The following is a 25141-nucleotide window of genomic DNA, read 5'->3' as shown; positions in this document are numbered from 1 at the left end:
ATGTAAATCACAAAGAATGTATACTATATATGAAATTACAACACCAGGATTGCACAGCCAGTGTTCCTGGGCAAGCTGGTCGAGTTCTACAGTCCGGGGCACTCCATGAAGCGGGAGGAAGCGTATATGTATGCAGGTGCCGTAGTGTTGTGCTCAGCGCTAAACGTGTTCGTCGTGCATCCCTACATGATGGCCATATTACACATGGGCATGAAGTTCCGAGTCGCCTGCTGCTCCCTCATATATAGAAAGGTAAGTAATTAATACACGTCAACTTTACTTTACGCCTTCTAGGTTTAACCCCCGAATGTTCATTTTGAAAGGAACGATGATGTAAATGTTAAACATCGCTTTAAGGGTCCATCGATCAAGTATAAACAAGGATGACCTATTTAGTGTGTTTTCGGAAAGTTCATTTAATTACACGGAGGTTTCTCCTCCTTCATTTAAACCTGTTTAATATGTATTTAATTTGTCTTGCATTCATATGAATAGGTTTAATTTATTTTCATATAGCCATTTACACTGGGTCCCAAATACAATATTATCTTAGTTAAAAAACTAGTGGTAAATTTTCTTTTTTCAGTTCCGACTTCATTTAGTAAGACTTTTCGAGTTCATTTAGTAAGATCGTGAAAAATAATTTTCAGTACCTTTAAAAAAAAAGGTTTCCAAAAATAATAATCATCATTGTATATCAAGTGAACTCCCTGAATATTTTTAGCTCTCGAACATCTTTATCATTCTTCGTTGTCTTATCTATATTTACTAACATCCATTTGTTTTTATTTGGCAACTGTCTGTTATGTCACGAATGTTACGAGTTCGTTATTCACATTTTGATTATTTACATTGTAGTATTTTTTATTATAATGTACTCACAGTACTGTTTATACTTAGTCATTAGTTGAGCTAATTTATTAGTTTAGCTTATCGTGTATTTTGATGAGAGATAGGACCAGTTGTCTGTGTTGTTTTTCGAGCTCGTTCAAGTCGACTCGTCTTACATAGATTACTCTGAGAGGAACAAAATCAGATTTCGCTGTTCGGAAAACAAATGTTAAAATAATCATAATAAATATGAATCGTGTGTAAGAAAGTATAAAGGCTTAAAAACAGTGTCATGTATTCGTATTTGTTGGCGTCTTATAACATGCATTCAATAATGTATGTTATAATGTTTGATGCATGTTGTAGTGTAGTGAGTTGCAACCTTGGAATTAGTTAACCATCTTCAAACAGTTAACTGTTATTTATTTCCTTCGCAGTGATTGACACAAATTGCAACTATTGTTGTTGCTTTCTTATAAAAGTGATAATATCGAAAAATATGTTATGCTTAATTTATTATTATTAAAAAAAAAAGATTATTGGAGCATAATCATTTTTCACATACGAAAGGTGTTTCTTTAATTATTATCTAATTTTTGAACTCACATCATTATCATTAATGGCAGCCGTGTAAGTTTTTCTGATTTTGGCACTTGCGCTGAACACACAACCTGCTGTTAATTAGCCTCTATGACACATAAGTTAGCCATATTAATAAAAACTGATTTTAGCTCATAAACACATACCAAATACAGCTATTATTACGCTAAGTGTGGTAATGATAATAAACAATTTCAATAAGCGAGTAACAATAAATAACATAATATTATGATGACGCTACACAATTTCTACGACTATCAGGGATTTATCAGCTTTGAGAAAAATGACTGATGTTAAAAAATGCTTTACTTTTTAAAGAAACAATAGAACCGAGAATATCCTATTTACACACAAGTTTAGTTTGTTGATTGACTACGACAAAAGTATGAACAAAACTTCTTGTTATAAGATCCATCATTTTTTGTTTCAGTCATTAAGATTATCAAAGACGGCGCTAGGAGAAACGACAGTCGGTCAAGTGGTGAACTTACTATCGAACGACGTGAACAGGTTCGACGTGGCCATCATCTTCCTCCATTACCTGTGGATAGGACCTCTGGCCACCGTCATCATCACGTACTTCATGTGGGTCGAGATCAGCTGGGCGGCGGTCGTCGGAGTCGGCTTCATGTTGGCATTTATACCGTTACAAGGTAATATGGACATATTTGTACTACTAAATAAACGATCTAAGTAAAGAATTAGTCTTAACGTCGCGGGGTATGTACAAGATACCCAGAACAAGCATTCGTGGATCACAAATGCTGGTATGCGTATTCGGGTATCGAGCACGCGGCATGTTGTTCACTGCGGGTTTGGTGGTATACTTCACTTAGTTTTCGAATCACGAGCACACAGACTCTTCAGACTTAGAACACCAATTTGACGGTTATAAAACATTTGTAAATCGGGCACAGTGGTTATTGCTATCATGACATATAGTCAAAGTTTGCTATTTAGGTACTCTAAATTACTCTAAGTACTCTAAATTATCGTTAAAAAGTAAACAAATGACAAGCCATTTATAGCTTGTCATTTGTTTACTTCTTAACGATAATGTCCTTTTATTGTTCAGATTGAGATATTCGATTTTTTTTTATACTTACCATGCACAGATAGCCGAGTGGTTGAGGTCACCACGCCAATACCACTGTGCGTGTCGTGTCGCGGGTTCGATCCCCGCGTAGGACAAGTATTTGTGTGATCCACAAATGCTTGTTCTGAGTCTGGGTGTCATTGTGCAGGTGATTTGTATGTTTGTAAACGCCCCCGCGACACAAGGATTAAATTCCTTAGTGCGGGAGTCGTTTTTTTTTTTAAAAAAATATTGTTTTATTTACTGTAATTAAACTGTATAATAACCTAAGAGTGCGTGTTAGCCGGTAGCGTGCGTAGCCTGAATTTGGTCTGGTTTTAGGTGGAAAGCAAATTATCTGCCGTGATTTACAGTCGTCTTTTGTAGAATACTCTGTACAATTCCATTTACATGTTCAACGGCATTTTTTAAATTTATTTACAACAGACCAAGACTCAAAGAAAAATCAAAGGCGTTGACTGCTGGTTTGCCTATAATTTTTTTCTATAAATTATCCGTTTTAGTTCATAAGAAATATTTGATTCCACTCCACAGTAATTTTTAAATATTCTTTTTTTCTTGTTTGCTACATGTTTCCCATCCAGTTGTTACTCTTATTTATTGTCATTAATTAGTAAATACGAAATGCATCTCATTACAACAAGAAACTATATCCTCATCAAAGAAACAATTAGTACAACGACTTTCGTTTTATAAAGTTAATAAATGGTTTGTGTACACCGTAATACCTAGCAACCGTATCATGATAAGATCGATTCGTCTTCCACTCGATTTCACTAGAACATTAGTCACCGCGAAAAGCATTGTGTTAATAATGTTCATTTTACAATAACAGCTTTCCTGGGCTGGTCTCATGATTATTTATCTTAGAACGGTTTTGGCACGTTTATAATAGGCATAGACCGGATAGTTTTAGAGCCAACCTCAGTCCTTAACCATGAGCTTACGCGCCAGCGGTGTGGGAGTGGAAACTGTTTTGCTATCTTTGCGGCTATCCCGATAAATACGCGTGATAGTTATTAATTAAATAATAATGTTGTTTTATCTGTTACTTAATCATGATTATTTTAATTATTTACAGTAGTTTTACTGATAAAAAGCCTTAGGATGTTGCTATAACAGTTGGGTCATAAATAGGGTCTAACTACTAACTAGATGAGTTGCCACAGTATCAAATAGGCAGCATATTAAGACAATATTTTTGATGATTGGTTGGACATGGCTATTCATCAATTTGGAACAGCAACGAATTCAACAAATCAAAGATCATAAGTCAGACCACCCGTGAGCGTTCTTGAATTGTAGAATATAAAAATTGACTATTAATTGAGGTATATCGATTGGGGTCATACCATTCGCTATTTATGTATCCAACCGTTTAAACAATGTCCACTGGTTGCTAAAGATGATATTAAGGGGTAATTTCGCCATTTTCGAAAAATGGGTCTATCGCAAGTTGCACTCGCATTTCCAAATACAAATAGATTCAAAAAATCTTAGAAAGAAAATAGTCGTCCTTCACAGTAATGTCTGTACCATCTTAATACTGGTGCTAAGGCGGCAACAGGAATACATCATCTGCGAAAATTTGACTGTCTAACTTTCACTGTGAATGAGATTCTCTGGCGATAGGCGGTCAGACGCACAGGCAGCGAAGCCTTATTAATAGGGTACTGTTTTATCTGCTGTGTACCCAAGAAGAACAATTACTACAGGATATACCTACTGAACTCAAAAAGAATAGTGAACTACTAATTAACAATAGCTTCATGAAGATAACTAAACTAGAATAGAATAATCGCCGAGACACGCACGTGACCAAAACAAACGTATTTAAACTGCATTGTTTATACTGCTATTATTTTAAACACTGACACATCTATGTGGGAATAATCATCACTACCTTATTAAATACAAAGCATGTGTTATTTTTCAGTATTTTATTGCTATTTATAACTTATCTGTTCTGAATCATTCGTAATTAAGATTTCAGTTTATAAGAGTACCTAATCAACCTGTTTGGTAATTCTAGCCAGTAAGAAACCTTCCAAAACAAAACAGGAATGATAATTTAAAATTACCTGTAGTTACTTGGATACCGCAAATGTATGTGATAATGAGAGTTGATTGATTCAACGACAACAGACAGCATGGCCCTCCTTGAACATTGAAAATTGAAATAAATGATTAAAAGTACTAGTTTAAATATAGTTATGATAAGAGTTCATAACCATAAGTTTGATATGCCTAATGAGATGTCTAGCTAACTGAGTAGAGTATAATACAAATGGCTGACTGAACAATAGAACATTATAATTATGTATTTAATAGCAACAAACGATGAGTTGGAAACGTGACGATGAATAATGTGTTTTTTTTTTCAGTTCTTTCATAAAATATTTAATTCCTTTTTTTTAGAACACATTTCCAAATTAGTTTATCTGACGTTTTTAATATTTGAAAATCCTCATTTATTTTTTATTTTTCACAAATAAATAGTTTTATTAAATGAATCCTTTTCTTTGATAGCCTATTTGGGAAAACGTACTTCAGTTCTGCGATTAAAAACGGCGCTACGGACCGACGAACGTGTACGGCTCATGAACGAAATCTTATCCGGAATACAAGTAATAAAGATGTACACATGGGAGAAACCATTTGCGGATCTAGTCGCCAAAGCGAGAAAGTGAGTACATTTTTTCTCGTTTTTCCACAGCTGTATTGGGTTGGAAGATTTCAGTCTTACAACATTCAGCCGGCCATTACATATCGCAGCAGCAGAGCTTACTCTAATTGAAAGTGTTTTTATAAAGGTGCAGCATGTATTTAGGTAGAGAATTTGAATTTAAGTTTACCTTCATTTGAAAGTCCCTAGGCATAGAGAATTAATTACTAAACAGTAATCATTTCCAACCGTTAACTGACGCGTATTCGACTAGTTTCGGATCCAACCGGAGTCCCTGCGTCGAGGTTGCGGGTCGAAACCGCCTCACGAAATTTAATAATAATTTTATCTTATCTTTAAAATACTCTTTTTACAGACGAGAAATCAAGCAGATCCGAGCTACTTCATACATCCGAGGTGTTCTGACGTCATTCATAATGTTCACGACGCGTATCTGCCTGTTCTGCTCGATCCTCGCGTACGTGCTCGCCAACAATGTCATCAGTGCCAAGCAAGTGTTCGTGGTCACCAGCTTCTACAATATCCTCAGACAAACTATGACCGTGTTCTTCCCACAAGGTTAGTTATTGAGCATGTAATTTAGGACAGAAGGATTGAAGACTGAATAGCTGATAGATACATGTATGAAAGTGTTTTATGTTTGGCAACTTCTGGACTGGGACGATGTGGCTCAGGATAGAACATTGTGGAAAGTTTAGGGGTGGCCTTTGCCCAGCTGTGGGATACAGTAATTGGCTAGATGAAAAATGCCTCAGGACTGCCAAATATTTTGACATTTGTTTAGTAAAAAAAAACCTATGGAGATCTTCATGTTTGTTGTCTTGCTATGTCCGGTCCACAGAAGTGCTTTGTTACCTCTAATAATTTTGAGTATAATGTGTTTCCAAAACTTTGGTTAAGATACATTTCGAGAAATCAAAATTAGCCCGTATCGCGCCGGTCTAATTAGATACTTTTAAATGTTCTCAGGTATTGCACAAGTAGCAGAAGCAACAATATCAATAAAACGGTTACAAAACTTCATGATGTACGAAGACACGAGTAAACCAGTTCCTGGACTAGCAGAGATACAGACTTCAACCAAGCCTAAAGAGGACGCACGTAAAATGGAATCAGATCCTGAGTTGCCAGCTAAAAATGGATCAGATGAAAAAGAGGAATTTGTTGCCGCTAAGAGTACCTCCACGAAGGAGGATGAGGCGAGAGGCAATGGTACGTGATATTGCATTTTGTAGAAAAGATATCAAAGTAGCAAACTAATTAAACGTACGCTAAAATATTGTTAAGTGTCGGTTATGAAATGAGAAGCCATACCCTAAAAGTATACTAAATTAGTTAAGTAAAAAAAATACTAAGAGCCTATGTCAAAGATAGACTACATAGTTAAGCTTTAACCAAAACAGTTAAATAAAATCAAACTTTATTTCAAGTTTCAAAAAAGTCAAAAACTGACCACAACCTCAACTATAAAAACTAAATATTTTATCCAAGCTTACTTATTATAAAAGATTCACTTTCATTAACTTACTGCACAGCTTTACCATTCAGTCCACTGCTACACATATCAGTTGACGATAATCAACCGTATATCATCCCAGGTAACGCAACCCTGGCTCCAATAGAATCAGGTGAAGACGAGGACCAGGAACTGGCCGCCCGTGTGGAGGAAGACGCGCGCGGCGTCAGACTGAAACACGCTACTGCTAAATGGATCACATCGCACTCTGAGAACACGCTCACAGACCTGTCGCTGACCATCAAGCCTGGCAAGTGAGTGGCTTTTACTGTAATTTTTGCGGTTTTGTCTCGTGGTTAGTGACCCTGACTGACTGCTATACGAGGTCGTGGGTTCGATTCCTACCCAGGACCAATGTTTGTGCGATGGAACAATCTCTGCTTAGTTTGTGACTTGATGGCGTTGTGTGAAAGTTCTGGAATTTGATAGATTTTAGTAGAATATTATTTTAATTTTCATAATCGTCTGTCTTTTATTCGTAGTTATTTATCGTCTGATTAATTTCGTACCCAAACGCATGTTTACCGGAGGAATAAATAAGTTAATTAAACACGAAATTCAATATTGTTTCTCAGGATAATAGCAGTAATAGGCCCTGTGGGTGCCGGCAAATCTTCATTACTACACGTCCTTCTGCGCGAGCTGCCTCTTCTGTCAGGCTCCGTCCACGTGGGTGGTACCGTGTCATACGCCAGCCAGGAACCTTGGCTGTTTGCAGGTAAATATTACTTAGACCTAAAGGTTTAGTGGTATCTACTATAGATGTTGATTTTCATGTGATTTTTCAAGGCATGGATAGATGGCGCTAAACTGTTTTCAGGCGTTCTCTATCATTGAGTGCCATTCTTTGTCCTTATAATATCTCGTGTAGGCCAACATAAAACAGCAGAGTAAAATACTAACATATGTAAAAATTTTAAAGAAAAATCGCTGAATAGTTTTTTCAAGTTAGCAGCCCAAATTCAACCGTATGAGCATGTAAATAGAGCAGTGTTTACGCAGGCAGCGTCCGTCAGAACATCTTATTCGGGCAGGCGATGGACCGGCCGCGCTACAACGCGGTGGTCCGGCGTTGCGCGCTCGACCGTGACTTCACGCTGTTCCCACACGGAGACAAGACAATCGTGGGCGAGAGGGGCGTCAGTCTCAGTGGAGGTAAGACTATAAGGTATCACTCTTGTCACGTGTTTACTAGTAACGGGTCGTAGAATGTATATAGCTCTCGATGGATACGCATAGCTACTAAAAACTCCTAAAAATAATGTTTAAATCAAACGTAATTCTAAAAATATTAAATTCTAAAAAAAAACTTAAAAATAATGTTAAAAAAAAGTTTTTCAACCATTATTTTATACATCGAAAAGAATAAAATTCGCCCTTAAAATAAGCCGAGTAGTATATTGTATTACCCATAAGTGATTTAATGGATTTTGCAAGCAAGCAGAAATGTGTGCACTAAATCTGACTGATATTCAATTAATTAAACTAATTTGCCATGAATTAATTTTGATTACTTTTTTCCTAAGGTATTTGTTACTCTTTGGACTATTCTTCATCAAATATTTTTCTCATTTTATAGGCCAACGCGCCCGTATCTCGCTCGCGCGCGCAGTGTACAAGCGCGCGGACATCTACCTGCTGGACGACCCGCTGTCCGCCGTGGACGCGCACGTCGGACGACACCTGTTCGAGTCCTGCCTCGTCGGCTACCTCAGGAACACTACCAGGATACTCGTCACACATCAGCTGCAGTTCCTAAGGGATGTTGATCAGGTTAGATTAGTGTCTTATCTCAAAATAAAAAAATGTCATTTAAAAGTATCTTCATAGTTTATAAACCATTGTATGCTTGTGTGCATGTAAAGAAAAACAGTTATTCTAAGTAAAAAGTGGTTTATACCGAAAACAAAAATGAAACCAAACAATTTTTGATCAGCTGGTGTCAATTTAGTATGGAATTTATTTTATCAATTTTGAGCATTTCTGTTTTTGAAAAATGCATAATGTTAAAGGTATCATCTTAACACATTATTCTTGTTTCGTAGATAATAATCTTGAAGAACGGTTCGATAGCGGCGGCGGGTAACTTCGACACGCTAAGCGCGTCAGGTCTGGACTTCGCGACGCTGTTGGCGCGAGACCCTGAGGAGGAGAAGCCGGCTGTCGACCCCAACGCGCCCGACACCGACACTGAGTCAATACTGCAGGGCAGCTTCAGGAAACGACAGATGAGCATACATTCCGTATGTAGTTTCATATTTTTACAAACGTCTGTCATACAAGAGTAACATTAGACACTATATCCAATCACTCATAGACTAGTATTTAGAACCCTTTGTGTGGTGTTTTAGGTAAGGTCTACTAGGTAAATTTATCTCCCCGCCGGACTCAGGCAAATATGCGCGCACGATGTTGTGAACTCCATCCAGCCTGAAAAGTAGAAATGAGCTGCAAATGTTTAAGTCGCTTCTAGTCCGAAATATCGTCACGCCGCTAGTCATCTTCTTTTCTATATCGATAATAGACGATTTATCATCAGATCTAGTGTCTATGTTCCACCGTTAAAGTATTTGACTAGCTTTTCAGCCCGGTGAACTCGTCTGAAGCCAATCATTAGATCTAAATATGATCCACGGTTGAAGTATTTTAATAGCTTTCCACCTCGATAAACCCGATAGCAACATATCTTATCATGTATATAACCCTCCAGGTGAGTTCCGTAGACAACCTAACAGCGACGGCCCCGCCGGCGGCGGAGGCGGAGGGCCGCAGCGCGGGCGCGGTGGGCGGGCGCGTGTACGGCGCGTACCTGGGCGCGGCCGGCCACCCGTGCGTCGTCGTCGTCATGATGCTGGTCGCCACGCTCGCGCAGCTACTGGGCTCCGCGTCCGACTGGTGGACTAGCTACTGGTCAGTGTGCTTATAACTAGCCTTTGCCAGTGCTTTCGCCCGTGTGGATGTCAGTTCTAGTCTAGCTGCTTATCTATCCAGACTGTCGATTACGACCATACCATATTTTCGAATTGTATACAGTGCTGTATACAATTCGGCTTTCTCCAATAACCAGCGTGCCCTGCGGCGGGTTTTCACATGTATTCATGTGATCCATATTTTAACCATGAAAATCTTTGTGCATCTAATTTGGATTGTTCGAACCCCACGATGCAAGCATTTATTTATTTTCCTAGCTTGGTTTTCAATACTTACATGTTTTAGGTTGAATGTCAATTATGTCACACCATTTGCGCGAAAAATTAATAAGACAATATCTGCAGGGTAAACCTAGAAGAAGACCACCCTGTAGAGAGGATGGCTGTGATGAGGCGTGCCAATGGAACTGCGCTACAGTTAGCCAACAACTTCACACAGAGCCTCATGGAGAACACTTACTACGATAAAGTCGGCCTCAGCAGATACGACTGCATCTATATCTATACCGGTAAGTTAATTAATCATCGTCTTTCTAAGCTGTTAAACGGTTTAAACTATTCTTTAAATGCCCATCTGCACAGGTACAGGCAGCAACCTGTGATTTCCAATGCTTTTATTTCAAAAACACTTTAACACTCATGGGATTGCTCAAGTGCACGAAAATAAAGAGTTTTATAAGTCTAATTTATAAATGTAAAAGTAAATTAATGAACATTGATTTTTGTAACTTTTAAATTTAAATTTCTCCTCAGTTTTAACCTTTTAAACGCTGTCACGTGGTTTACAAATGTCCTTAGCGGAGGCTTAATATCTGTTGTTATAACAGCATCTATTAAACTAAAACCTCTTCATTAATCCACACCAACTATCCACAGGCATGGTGATCGCTCTAGTCGTGGTATCTCTGCTTCGTTCGTTTTTGTTCTTCACCATGGCTATGCGCGCATCGACCCGGCTACACAACAACATGTTCGCGTCCATAACTCGCGCACCAATGAGGTTCTTCCACATCAACCCGTCAGGAAGGATCCTGAACAGATTCTCCAAAGATATGGGAGCGGTCGATGAAGTGCTGCCATCTGCGTTGCTTGACGTCTTACAGGTAACTAATACCTATAGTTATTGACTTATCTATCAATTTAGTATAGATTGCCTTATTTAGTCGGAACTACTTTATTCGGATCTCTAGCCTATAATTCCATAATTTATCCTTTATTTAAACGCTAATTTACTTCATTTCGTGAATGGTTGTCAATAATGCTTGAGTGTGTTGATACCTGCTTTTAATACCATTTATGCAAATTATCAATTTGTCCAAAACACATCTAAATGTATATTTTCCTTAAGATTCTGCAATATTTGACACCATCTATATCATCATTCATCATTTGAAAATATTTTTTGTAAATAGCGCATTACTTATAATACGTATTCACATCTCAATCATTTTCAGATCGGTCTCTCCCTAATCGGTATCGTGGTAGTAGTGGCGATAGTGAACTACTGGCTGCTAGTCCCGACTGTGGCCATCGGCTTCGTATTCTACGGCTTGCGGATATTCTACCTGTCCTCCTCGCGCAGCATCAAGCGCCTCGAGGGTGTGAGTGAGTCATCTCTGACGCATAGCGCGACCATTTTATAGATACTAACCTTCGTGTAACATCGGATTTGTTCGGCTTTTTCCGCGGATAGAAGTCACATTATCATGTCATGCTGTGTTTGTCAAGTGTGATGACAAAGGTAGCACGGCATGGAAATTAATGTAACATCATTTCATGTAACTTATTCAACCGTATACCGTGAAATCTCGATAAGTGGGATCATTATAAGTTAGAAAGGTCCTGCCTTTGTTTTATCGAATTTCCTGAGTTAATGGGATTTTTGACCCTTAACATCTCACTTAAAGATTTGATTTGTGGAATTCATCTATAGATAATTGCGACAGTCTTGTACAAAGTTGTTTACAAACTTTTATACTGTCTATAAGCGGGGTCTTCTCTTAATTTTTAGATAAGGGGTCTTCATTTTAAAAACTTTGTTATGGGAAAAATGTATAAATTAAAAAGTCTTTAAATGGTGCAAAATTATTGCTCTCTCGAGATCCCAATAACCAGGTTTCACAGTATATTGTATATGTTAAGTTAGTTAATTTGAATAACTCTTAATTAAACGCCGATTCCCGTTAACTACTCACGACTTATCATAAAGTCTTTATGTTTCGATTCATAGACATTTTAGATTAACTAGTCCAGAAGCTAACAAGTTCAACAGTGAGAAAAATAAGCCTAAAAAATCTCAGTATTGTTCTGATATTGCTTTTACAAAACTCGCATTATAAATGATACTGTTATCAATAAAAATCACTCCAAAAATACGCATGAAATATCACTTTACCCTTTTTACCACATATATACTATAATACAGTGCTTGTTCCACCTCCTACAGCTCGCAGTCCGGTGTTCTCTCACCTGAACGCCTCGCTACAGGGCATCACTACGATACGCGCGTTTGGCGCTCAAGAGGCACTCATCAGAGAGTTTGATAACCACCAAGACCTGCATAGCTCGGCCTGGTATGTAAAGTAAATTGTTAACAAAGGAAACAATGTGTTGAATCGAAAGACGATCTAGGTAATAGATGCTAAGACTTTGTTTTTGCCGGTCACTGGTGGCCTACGGACAATATGGCAATACGGCCTATGTCCAGAGACTGTTCCAAATTCATTTTTGTTGGACAGACTCAAAAATATTTTCATATTATTTTTTTTAATAAAATAAAAATACATCTTTTGTGTGGCCCTAGCTGCTTGTTGCTGCATCAAATCTTTTCTCATACAAAGTAGTCGTAACTTTAACGCAGCAATTTTAATTCTAATTGAAAGACTGTAAAGTTTGCACTTTGACTGTATAATAATGAGTATATTTATTTCAGGTACTTGTTCATCGCGAGTTCCAGAGCGTTCGGCTTCTGGTTGGACCTCGTGTGCGTCGTGTACATCGCTATGGTCACGCTTAGTTTCTTAGTATTCGGCAATGGTGAGTTACTTTCTGTATTGTAATAAACTTTTAACAATATTATTTTTAATCTAATTTGTGTTATTGTTATGTATTTATGAAGCTGTTACAACAAATGATTTCGCTGTATGTTGCAAAATAAAGTATTCATAATGATTATTTTTGCAGATGAGTACGGCGGTAACGTCGGTTTAGCCATAACACAAGCGATGGGTCTAACGGGAATGTTCCAATGGGGAATGCGGCAGTCCACTGAACTAGAAAACCAAATGACCAGCGTTGAAAGGTGACAATATATTATTATTAAGCGATTTATTTTTATTCAGCATTCTAATAATTTAAAAAAGTATAAAAATTGTTGCTTACTGGATTGCAACGTAAGGTAACTCTGAGGCTTGACTATTAGTTACCGGTATGCTTTCGTGCAGCGCTTTGTATTAGCACTTTCACACATATAACCAACTCTTTGCATTCCCCTACAGGATACAAGAGTACTCTACAATAGAATCCGAGCCGCCCCTGCAGTCGGAGCCGGACAAGAAGCCCCCGCCGTCGTGGCCGGAGGCGGGGCGCGTGCAGTTCCGCCACGTGTCGCTGTACTACGTGCCGGGCGAGCCCGCCGTGCTCAACGACCTCAGCTTCGACGTGCAGCCCCGGGAGAAGGTCGGCATCGTCGGCAGGACCGGCGCGGGGAAGTCCTCGCTTATCAATGCGCTCTTTAGGTACGTTTGTGGAAAATAGGAGCACACGGGTTTTGTAAGACGTCGCTTATAAATTAGCTTGTTGAAGAAAATAAAAAAACTTATTCAATCCGTCAGACAATTTTCCAAAAAACATTGGACCCGATTTTTTCCTTTATTTCGTAAAACAAACAGTGATTTAAAATCTCGTGTGACATCATTTACCAGTATGCTTTATACTAGAAAGTGATGTTTTAGCCCCTACAACTGACTACGACTACTTACGTGCTCTTAATCTTTCTTTTTGTTTTTGAATGGATTTCGTTTTATGAAGTTAACAACTATACTATGAAGAAAATATTTTGTCTAATACTAACTTGTAAACTACTAATAAGTAACTTTCCTTACAGACTAGCAACAATCGAGGGTGAGATAATAATCGACGGCCGCGAGACCTCCCAGCTGGGTCTGCACGAGCTCCGCAGCCAGGTGTCCATCATCCCGCAGGAGCCCGTGTTGTTCTCGGGCACCATGCGACACAACCTCGACCCCTTCGACGAGTACCCCGACCAGGTGCTCTGGCGCGCGCTCGAGGAGGTAACTACACTACTTACTTACTCCATTTGCTCAGCGACACCAATTACACGATCCTTGGCCGCTACTCGCCATTCATCGGCGTGAAGCGCCTCAACTGTATCACTCCAGCGATACCTAGGCCGGCAAATAGAGCGTCTACCTGTCATCCCAACAGTTTTTTTACATATCTTTATTAGCCATACTGTTCTCAATTAAAACATACTAATCTATTAATCAATAGAAAATAGCCATGATCAAATTGTAATAAGTCCAATAGTTTAATTACAACTCGACACCCGCACCCGACACGTGGCATTGTCACTACCATATCTAAATTTCATATAACTATGTTCAGGTGGAGTTAAAAGAGGCTGTGATGGAGTTGCCGGCCGGGCTGTCGTCGCGCATGTCGGAGGGCGGCGGCAACTTCTCAGTGGGGCAGCGGCAGCTGGTGTGCCTCGCGCGGGCCATCGTGCGCAGGAACAGGCTGCTCGTGCTCGACGAGGCCACCGCTAACGTCGACCCACAGTTAGTATATTATATCCGAGTGTTTTCGAAATCCCCCGCGATGCAAGGAATAAATTACTTACTCTTGGATCTCGTTTTTTAAGAAAGAAAGAATATTATAAGTAAAAATCCAACTTGATTCACAGTCAACAGCGAAAGTAGGTGATTAATATCAGTAATTCAATACCAATTTTATGAACGGAGTTGGAGTCAGAATTCTTTTTTCAAACTTTTTATGCAACTTTTTATTTTAATTATGGATAACGTTTTTTACACAAAATTATATTTCTCCTGTTAATTTTTTAGGAAATTGGGTTCAATTATAATTGTAGGTGCTAAATTTTAAACCTGGAGTTATAATTTCAAAGTAAAAAAATAGTACTATTTTAATTGTATACTTTTCTGTTTCGTAGAACTGATGCACTTATACAAATGACTATAAGAAACAAATTTGCGGAGTGCACCGTGCTCACGATCGCTCACCGCCTTCATACCGTCATGGATTCAGATAAGGTAAATAACAATTCAGAAAATAAGGTCAAGCAAGTCCAGTGCTTACGTCTTAAAGATATTGAATAATATTGATGATGTAACGTTGTCCAGGTGTTGGTAATGGACGCGGGCCGCATGGTGGAGTTCGACCACCCGCACAACCTGCTGAAGAACCCCGAGGGCGTGCTGCGCGGCATGGTCGACCAGACAGGACGCGCCATGGCCGAGACGCTCAGTAGAGTGGCCGAACAGGTAACACGCACAACATTGTAATGTACTAGCTGCGACCTGGTAAAGAGTAGCCTATTACTATCCAGGGTTTCAGCTATTTGTATAGTCATTTGAGCGAAGGGCTACAAAAATTTATACAACCAAACATTACGTTTGTAATGGTAAATAATAATTTTCTCTTTTTGTTTCAAGGCCTACCAAAAGAAATACGAGCAAGTAGCGGCGGGCAGCTCCGATTGATACAAACTAATATAGTGCTAGGCTATGAATCAATTGTTCCTACAATAATATATTGTACAAAGGATCTGGTGATAAGTAATTGTGCATGGTGTGGGCATGCAATCTAACATCACGGTTATTTCCCAATAAGTGAAATGATTATTAATTAATTTGTATTATATTTATATTGTAGGTGGACACTTCCATGACTAATGCGCCGATTTGTAGGGGGATTTAATCGATGCGGCGACGCAGAACCCTACTGCATAGCTTTACGTGAAGAAAACTTTAATATTTCACGGTCAGTGGGTTCGCACTGCACTCGAGTTTTTATAACGTTCCTCGACGTTGTTATTGAAATATGTTTCTGAGTAGAGGAGCATTATCAGTAATTAGTAACGTGAAACGTTTTTTTACGGCATGTACTTATAAACCCCTGCGCATGATGACATAATTGTAGCAGTTAGTGTGCGGTTGTTTTTAGATTTTTCGGTCAATTAACCCTTTAGTACTCGGGCAGCGAAGTAAAATAAGGTTGAATGAAACAATTAATCAACTATTAATTTTAGTCGATGCGCGAAGTTCAACAGATGCTCAACTATTGATTGAATCTTTAGGGAATTCAGTGTGTTCAATTATATGTACTTACGTTAAAAAATAAACCGCAGCAACATAATAACCGGCCTGTACAGAGCCTGGTTTTTATGAAGCATACGTATATCGTCAATTATTAGTGTATCATTGAAAACGAACACGTCTCCCGACCGGTTTGTTACTCTATCTGTGTGAATTTCTTTACTGAATTCCGAGTAAACTTGTGGCTTGTAGTAATCATTTTACCACATTTTACGATCTTAGAACGAACGGAAAAATTAAATTGCTGACATTCTACCTCGGTGTTGAGTATCGACGCCTTGTTCCTGATGAGTTGGATGCGTTCAGGACTGGAAGTGTTGATCTAACGTCACAAAATGTATTAGGTATTTTTTATAAAATGAAATATTTTTAAGAATATGTTTTATTATTATGTGACTTAGCTAATATGTTTTTTTTTTTATAAACGACAAGTGAGATTTACATTTTTATTTTAGAATTTAACAAATTGCATTCATGTGTGTGTACGTTTAAAACGGAATAATTTTTAATATTGAACTCGAATACCATTATAATAGATTATGTATTGAAATAAATTAACGGTCCAATAATTGTGAGCTTTAAGGAGTAGTTACGAGGTGCTAGTACTTGTAATCTTGTACTTAAGGGCCTCGGTCCTCGGCGTCTGCCTTTGAGCGGCGCACTCTCAAATAATGTACTTACCAATCGAAATGAACCTGTGAATAAATGGATACTACAAGTATCAAACACCAAAAGTGCTTAATTTTGAGATCTTATATTTTTATGTGTATCACGATAGTTTTATTTAATTATGATTTTAATGTTATTGTTAATGTGATGCAATGAATTAGTGAAAACGTAATGTACGCTATTTAAAATGTTATGTAAGTAAGAACTTGTTACATGTTGGTTTATTGCAACAGAAATAAAACAGTTTTTACGTATCGATAGCATTTGTTTTAATTATATACAATATTCCAAATAAGAAAATACATTCTTATCCAAGATGTTTCGTTTTTGAACCTTCACAATCGGTTTCTTAGAACTTAAATCGAACTATTATAATCATTTTACGGAATGTATCAATTAAACTATAATACTTAATGTTTACATTACACATGACCTGTTAGGCGTCTTATTACTAACACATTATGTAAAAATACTCTTGTTTATAATAATATTTACATCAGTATTACTTACAACAACACACTATTAAAAAAATGTAAAAAAAAACAAGATCAGACAGAGCCAGCAGTGTACAACCACCAAACTTATCTCAACTACGGTGTGCTAGTGTTACATTGTTTTGGTTTGTTTCTGGTTTATATACTACCGTCTCTATAACAACACCCACACTTCGATTATCACAGAACCCTGAATCGTCGCAACACAAATTACACTCCGCTGTTTACACACAACATAAATTACTACAGTAAGAGAAGATAAATTAAAGTCCTAACCTAACAGTCGTCGCCGTGCGCGCGACACTCCGCAACACAACCTAATGCGGCATCCATCCGCGAATACATTAGAAACAGAAAGATACACAACGATAAAGGTAAGACAAAGAGATAAATAAAAATAAATAGTGGAATACAACCGCAAACTTAAAATAAATTGTCATGATAGATTTCCATTGGCACGAGAGAAATGGAAACACGAAACGATGTTATAGTAATCAGACGAAGAAGATACTGAGATCTTAGAAAACTGTATACAGGTTTCAAATCGACCTACAACTAATTAATTACGTAATGTGATATTTGAATATTACAAATAGCTTAACTACTCACAGTCTTCATACGAATTGGCAGCACAGGGCGTGTGGCGCCGAGCGCAGTGTCAAACACTAAAGGTCACGTCCACACTGAGTCGCGGTAGCTGCCGGCAGAGTTATACGAGCGCGGTGAGGCTGCCCGAGCGCGAGTTTTTGTTGTCGTCTTGTTCGGGGTTCGTTTTGGTCTGTAACGATGCAAATGTGACTGTGACAGCGTTCCTTAGCGTGTGCGGTGGGTGCATAGTAAGTCAGTATCGTTTACACACATCGGTCCGCGCGCGCGCGGCGGGCGGCAGCGGCAGCGCCAGGCGCAGCGCCGTCCAGAAGGCGCGCTCGTGCACGTGGCGCCACGCCACCAGCCGCGTGCCGCGCAGCGTCGACACCAGGCTCTCGCCGCCCTCCTTCGCCTCGCGCTTCAGCTTTGGCAAATCCTGAAAAAAAAAAAACAGTTAATAATGTTTTATTGTTATTTTATAAAAACGAAGCAAAAATAGAATACGAATTTTGTAGTTCGTAATAAAATATTAAACTGTACCTATGCGTAAAACTTATTTATGTAATGCAAAAAAGCCCAATATATTAAAAGTAATACGAACCTGTAATAGAACAACGACGGGCGGCAGTGGCAGTGCCCTGAGCTGTCGCAGCGCGGTGAGCAGCTGCTGCGGCGAGTGTTGTGCGGGAGACAGTACTGCCACCAGCGACCGGCAGCGGGACGCCTCGCCTACTAGCTCACTGTACCCTGGAAACACATACATTATTAATTATATTACGCAAGCATTTGAATTACGGAAAGGTCATTAAAAATGCTTAAGACTTGATCTTTGAATCGAAAATACTTTTATTTTTAATTAAATACCCCACCGTTATATTATTTGAACGATATTGCCAAGATCGGTTTAAATCTCTTGAACAAAATGCAGACTTCGAATGCAAAATAAAAACACCACGAAAGAACAAGGCGGACCGAGCGAAACCGTAGAAGAAAAGCTCACAGTAGTACCAAAAAGCACTTCGCTACTCTAAAATGTTTCTAATTTTAGTGTGGTGTAACAACGTCCAAGAAGAACATGGATAGGTTCAAAATATAGCTATATAGGTATGTATTACATAGGTTATAGATGTAAACTGTAAAATAATGCTCGCATACACTCGTATCTAAACCTCAAATTAAATCATTTTCCTCCACCACATAAACGACTAGATTAGGTTAAAAGAGCTAACAATATTTAACATATGGACATATTATTTAGAGCTTATCTAGAATTTATTAGCATAATTATTAACTAAATTTAATTAATTAATTAAATCTAACAAATATTTTACCGCAAATCAGTGGAATATTATCAACCAAGCTCTTAATTATTTGAACATAATATCGAAAACAGTTTATATCATGATTTATTGAGGCCTTGTTTAACCCTTAATTCGACGGACTTTTTAATTACTTTAATTTAAAAAAAATGTTGCATATTTTGCTTTTTAGGTAGAAAGGAACCCTAGGAAAAATACTGAAAAAAATCTACTTATTTCAGTTTCCTGAAAAACCACCGTCCATTATACTGGACATTACCAAGCTCGTAAGAAACTAATGCACTCCTACCATGTGCAGTACAGTTCCCATTGTCAAAGACACAGAATAAAATAAACAAGTGATTTTGTCATAAAATATTCATTATATTTAAAAAAAAATGTCTGAAAGTTACATTAGTTGCGCTTAAATCACTATTAGGAACACAGAAGTCTTAGAAGTACAAAGAACTCGAATAAATTCTGAACATAATTATTAAATATCTAAAAAACTTAAAATCTTATTCAAAAACAACCAGTCTTCATAATTATAATCAACATTTATATTTTCAAAAACAATCAGTCTTCATAATAATCAACATTTATATTTTTCAAAAACAATCAGTCTTAGTTATTAATATCATAAATGTATTCTTTGGTCATCTGTCTATCTCTACTTATTATGGAAATTATAAAAACAATTTCTTTTCGCCACTAAACACAACCTCTGCTTGCATTTGGAACATTGCACGTTCGTTTTATTATCTTTGCAGAACTTGCAACGTCCATATGTTGTATATTTAGGCCAGTGGTTGCAGCTATCGTAACGAACAGAATCTGGGGGCCTCGGTGCGCTAGGGTTTTGGATTATCGCTTTTTTCGGTAGCGGACTGGGTGGTTCCATTTGAACTGGTCTTCCTTTTTGCCTCAATTCAACCGCCAATCTCTGTTTGAACTTTTGAGGCTTATGTTTTTGAGGCTCTTCCTGTTGCATTTCCTCCTATAGAGAAGCCAAGCATTGTTAACAGTAATATCTAACATTTGGCCAAAAATGTTCATATACCAACGACGACTCTTGAAAGATGTTCTGTAGAGAGCTATCAACATGTCGCACAGGTCGACTCCTCCCATATGTTGATTATAATAACGAACTAATTGTGGACACGGGACATTCACTTTCTTTTTCAGTTCTTTGCTCCATCTTTTAATTTCTTGAAGTGGGTATGAATCTGCATAAGAACAAGCCAATGTCACAACTTTATTATCATACCATTTGACAATGGCGATCTTTTTGTCGTTGTCAACGACTTGACTAAATGAACCTCTGCCTTTTTTTTTTTAGTTCCTTGTCGCTCAAAAGTCCCTTGGTGCAACCTTTCAATCTATTTTGCCGAATGGTTCCGAGACTGAAAATCCCTCGGTGTTCACGTAGATACCAGACCAAGTCGAGCGTCGTGAAATAATTATCGAAATAAACAGCACTTCCTGGAGTCTGAATTGTCTTGCAAAGAGCTAATACCATTTTAGCACCCAGTGTCATCTGCTCTTCCTCTTCGCTAAAATTGATATACCGGAAGGTATCATCGCCGCCATACAATAGAAAATCATAGACAATTCCAGACGCACCAGCGCGTACGACGTTCTTGAATCCCCATTTACTAGGTTTCATGGGTTGTATTGTCTCCGATTTCCTGCTTTAGTACCCTTATATGGAATTGTCATCTCATCTATGCTGTATTTCGTTTCTTCTTCTGTAGAAAGGCAGTTTCTTCTTATCTTTTCGATGAATGGTCGTACCTTGTAATATCGATCTTCGTCCTGATTAGTGTTATCCACAAAGTGGATGTTTCGTCGAATCTGCTCGAATCGTTTTACTGGCATGATGTCGGCAACTTGGCATATCTAAATTCTGTAGACCAATAGTCTAAATAAGAAGGCATTTTCACTATACCCATGATAAGTAGAATTGCAAGAAAATCTTTCAGCTGCTCGATGGTCAATTGCATACATTTACCGGTTCTTTGGGTTGAATACAAGTTCGAGTTGTCGACGATATCAATGAATATATCTGGGGAGAAGAATAAATAAAAAAAGTCTAACGGGGAGTCGGTGTCTGGTAAATCAAAGACGAAATCGTTTGATTGGATGTCAGCTTTGTGTCTGAATTGTCCTTTTTTCCATTTGTAACTCACAGTTAGCGTTCTCTTAGCAGTTTTTGCTACTCGTACATTTGGCGTCGAGTGTATTGGTAGTGTCCTCTTATGTCTGGTTGTTCTTGGTGTTGATGGACTAGCCATAGACGAAGTATTTGGTGATGGAATTGACAATAATGAAGCCATACTTGGCAAGGCATTGTAATTGATTTCACCACTCGGTAGTAGCACGTTGTCAATTATTGGAGTCAATGGAGGTCGCTCAGGGTCCAAATTATCTTCGACTTGGTTATTCTCATAGCTACTAACGCAAACACGGTCTTGTATTTGAATATTTTCGTTTCCTGTCGTAGCATCAATGTTTACCTCAGCACTGTCGTTTGAAATATTGCCTTGTGTGTCGTTTTCGGAACTATCTAATATATTCATGCGCTCAATTTCTGAATCGATTGAAGGGCAGGATGAAGAAGACAACTCCTCAGTTCTATGAAAAACAATTTCCTCTTCATTGTCATGTTCAGAACCACTATCTATATCCGAAGAAGTGTTTTGAGGCGGCACTAATGCTACTAAACGATGTCCTCTAGACTTAAAGCTCTGAAAAATCAAATAAATAAGTTTTAAAATATTTCTTCTGCGAATACCTAAAATTTTTATGTTGAATAATTACAAATATACGTTTTCTAATATTACGGCAATGAGAAAAATACTAGACATACGATTTAGTATTTAGTTTTCAATTAAGTCGACAAGGGGAAGAATACTGGACATAGTATTTAGCAGTCACTTCATTAGTAATTTGACATTGGGAAGTATACTGGACATACATGTTTCGGGGTCGTAATAACTAAATTAAACTTAGTAAGACAATAAAAATAATATTATTAGCTATCCGGGGGCATTTTCTTTAGTTTTCAATGATATCACGAGTAAAATAATCCCTAAAATAATGAATAAAACTCAACTTACCGAAAGCCCTCGCAACGCGTCCTTCCTTCCCGCCATCTCGTCACTGACTGTTCGCGTCCCGTTGATGTGAGTATGTTACTGATTTTTGACAACGTAGGTAGATCATTAAGGTTGCATTAAATAGCACCTAGAACTCTAAAGAGATATTCGTTTTTTTTATATAGATTTTTTTTATCCTATGAGAAGTATATCGCACGTCGTCGAATAAAGGGTTAAAAGATAACTGCTAGTTATTAAGAACAGAAATTTATTCGCGGAACGCTTATCACAGGAAAAGTAAAATAGAATATAATATTTATATATACTACTAGCTTTTTGCCCGCGGCTTCACCCGCGTCGAGATCGGTTATATCGCGTTTCCAAGAGAACTCTCCAAAAGTCGGGGATAAAACTATCCTTTGTTCTTTCTCAAGGTCAACTTTATCTCTTTACCAAATTTCATTAAAATTAGTTCAGTGGTTTAGACGTGAAAGCGAAACAGATAGGCAGACAGACAGACTTACTATCGCATTTATAATATTAGTAGGGATACATAGTTATTTCTTTTTGTGAAGGTTTGCAGAAAGAAAACCCTTCGCCATTACGCATACTGTCTTTGTAATTTTAGTATTATAAGCAGTTATATACAATAAAAAATAAATGAATAAACTTTATTGAGGTATTTTACAGTTATAGTCATCTGTAAAAATGTTAATTGCATCACGTTTTCCGTTGGTCGCCTACGCGCATTGGCACCTACAGCTTCCCTGAATTTGCTGCCACTGGATTTCCACGGAACTGTTTTAAATAACACTTCAATATGGTAGCAATAAATCAATTTTTATTTTTGTTATGCCAATTAATATTGCTATTACGTAATTCTCGATTAAATTTCTTTGTGCAAGAGTTTTCTTTTGTTTTAATTTTCTTTGATAAGTCAGTAATTACCGCAAGTCCTTATTTATAATCAGTGTTTTTTTAACAGGTACTATGTACATATATACGTTTTCAATACATTAACCTATTTTATTACAACTTTCTTGTCACCTACTGGAACATCCAAGATTTTTAAGATGCTGTTCATCGTCAATATTTTTAGCAATATACATGAAGCTAAAATCAACAATTAAGATCTTCTTAATTCGTGTTCCAGTATATCATCAAGTAGGATATCATCAACTCAAACTAAGCCCAGTCCTCTGCTGGAAATAGGATACCCCCAACTTGAGCTACAAAACCCCAATTAAACATTAAATAATATAATGTGAGTAATGTCTGTGTCGTTACCGGTCAGGATCTCAGGATTTACGAAACCGATTTTAAAAATTCTATTATAAGAAGCCACGTTACCATTGGCTATATTTTAAACCGCCCAACGTAGTGATCCTACGTCAACTATTCATGGTATTAAATAATAATTTAGATAAACTTACAAGTATCGGGCTGCGTGGACAGCAACACGGCGTGCACTCTGTACTTGTACTTGAGAGAGAGCGTGGGCAGCAGTGCACCGCGCACGAGCTCGCCGTCCACTGCCGTCCAACATACCAACACATCGAACTCCTTCTCCAACACTGGAAACATAAAACATAACATTTTGTAGAGATCGGTTGTTGAATAAAAGAAAGCTTTTTCTAAAAATACCGTCACAGAAATGAATGCTTGGGTATTATTGGGGAATAGAGCTTAAATGTGTATCGAAAAATCAACCGAAAAATGGTTTATGCTAAACGAAAACTTTCATAAATATTATAATACTTCACATAATGACAGACTATGACCGAATAATGATAGGATTACATTAAAGCAAAGGCATAAAGCAGGCTTAATTCTATCATTGGAGTGACGTAGCTATTAGCATGAGGAAAACTAGCATTTAAACTGTTATAAAAACTGTAAGATAAATTCTGTAAACAAGTTTTTATTTGTCAACAAATCTTCCTTTAAACAATAATGATTCACAACGCATGAAATACCACTCAACTAAACACGCTGACAAAACCTGTACCGCAAACACGTGCATTTAATGAAAGTTAATTGATTAATTATTTGTTTATTTACATGATAAAGCTTTTATTTACATTAAAATGCTGCCTAGTAAAATATATTAGTGGTTTAATCTCGATTTCGTATGCAATCAATCAAACACACGACCTATCGCGGTATACTTTTTGACGTAATATATGCATGCCTCCTCCAAGGTGCATCACATCACCTTGAAGCCATTTCGCAAATATTTTGGATGTAGGTTTCTGTCTAACCGGATGCAGCTAATCATTTATGTTTACAAGAGACTATCTGACCTCTTCGAGCTGGGCAAACTGATGTTAGTCAAACTGGTCTTCAAACTTTCTAGCTCCTGTCTACACGTAACGACTGTCGAAGATGTATCGATCGACTTGTCGTTTTATAAACTTTTATTCATCAATAAACGGTACGAACTACGGGTAATGACATTTCCTTGAATTTTAAATAGGCAGTAAAATCTCATCTCTACAAATGTATAAACAGAAAATTAACAATCTGATTATTCTATTAATCGAAAATATTCATTTTCATTAGCATGTACTTATCGTTACGGCGTAAGTGTTAGCATAATGTTTGCATGTCATGATTACTTAGAACCTCGCGCATAACGTAGCCTGTTTGTATGACGCAATTTAAAATGTTTTCATATCGGATTGCCTTTTTCCGCTGCTTGATTATTTGTAAGTGTTAAGTTTTTTATTTGTAATATGTTAGCAATGATCTGTTAAATATTGAGTTGTTCAATTTACCGCGAAGAGAGGAACTCTTTATACATGTACTTGAACAATCTTTAAGAAGTAACATTTAAGATTTATAATTATCTGTGGTTAGAACTTAAAAAAAGGATTGGACGAGGGGAACTACCTCGTTCTGTATGTGATTCTGTCAGTTTAATACAAAATGAACACATAAATTGTAGAACAGAAGCAAAAATGGAGGATCGAAGAGGAT

At 37.6% G+C, this 25141-nt stretch overlaps 2 protein-coding genes across 3 annotated transcripts in view; one reads left to right on the top strand and one right to left on the bottom strand.

The window, feature by feature from the left end:
• LOC113493562 (multidrug resistance-associated protein 4-like) overlaps positions 1 to 16942 on the top strand; it is a 33016-nt gene extending 16074 nt beyond the window's left edge. For both annotated transcript variants that reach the window (XM_026871602.1, XM_026871600.1), the window contains exons 5-27: positions 48 to 252; positions 1862 to 2084; positions 5057 to 5213; positions 5569 to 5771; positions 6183 to 6425; positions 6812 to 6983; positions 7305 to 7447; positions 7732 to 7884; positions 8309 to 8502; positions 8775 to 8972; positions 9440 to 9639; positions 10005 to 10168; positions 10536 to 10762; positions 11114 to 11264; positions 12106 to 12232; positions 12592 to 12695; positions 12843 to 12960; positions 13157 to 13396; positions 13765 to 13951; positions 14286 to 14458; positions 14851 to 14950; positions 15041 to 15181; positions 15353 to 16942. In XM_026871602.1, the coding sequence (XP_026727403.1) occupies positions 48 to 252; positions 1862 to 2084; positions 5057 to 5213; positions 5569 to 5771; positions 6183 to 6425; positions 6812 to 6983; positions 7305 to 7447; positions 7732 to 7884; positions 8309 to 8502; positions 8775 to 8972; positions 9440 to 9639; positions 10005 to 10168; positions 10536 to 10762; positions 11114 to 11264; positions 12106 to 12232; positions 12592 to 12695; positions 12843 to 12960; positions 13157 to 13396; positions 13765 to 13951; positions 14286 to 14458; positions 14851 to 14950; positions 15041 to 15181; positions 15353 to 15400 (3871 nt within the window). In that variant the 3' untranslated portion in view covers positions 15401 to 16942. The remainder of the gene's footprint in view (positions 1 to 47; positions 253 to 1861; positions 2085 to 5056; positions 5214 to 5568; positions 5772 to 6182; positions 6426 to 6811; positions 6984 to 7304; positions 7448 to 7731; positions 7885 to 8308; positions 8503 to 8774; positions 8973 to 9439; positions 9640 to 10004; positions 10169 to 10535; positions 10763 to 11113; positions 11265 to 12105; positions 12233 to 12591; positions 12696 to 12842; positions 12961 to 13156; positions 13397 to 13764; positions 13952 to 14285; positions 14459 to 14850; positions 14951 to 15040; positions 15182 to 15352) is intronic.
• Positions 16943 to 17298: 356 nt separating this feature from the next.
• Positions 17299 to 24811, bottom strand: LOC113493564. The gene is made up of 5 exons (XM_026871604.1): positions 24781 to 24811; positions 23596 to 23736; positions 18368 to 18513; positions 18038 to 18202; positions 17299 to 17956 (listed from the first exon to the last, which is right to left on the bottom strand). The coding sequence occupies exons 1-5, from the start codon at positions 24794 to 24796 to the stop codon at positions 17888 to 17890; spliced, it is 537 nt and encodes a 178-aa protein (XP_026727405.1). The 5' UTR covers positions 24797 to 24811; the 3' UTR covers positions 17299 to 17887.
• Positions 24812 to 25141: the final 330 nt, after the last annotated feature.

The sequence above is a fragment of the Trichoplusia ni genome, chromosome 4 (assembly GCF_003590095.1).
Source record: "Trichoplusia ni isolate ovarian cell line Hi5 chromosome 4, tn1, whole genome shotgun sequence".
In the NCBI taxonomy this organism is placed as follows: domain Eukaryota; kingdom Metazoa; phylum Arthropoda; class Insecta; order Lepidoptera; family Noctuidae; genus Trichoplusia; species Trichoplusia ni.
Note: the sequence above shows the minus strand (reverse complement) of the source record. Positions and strands in the feature narration are given on the sequence as shown.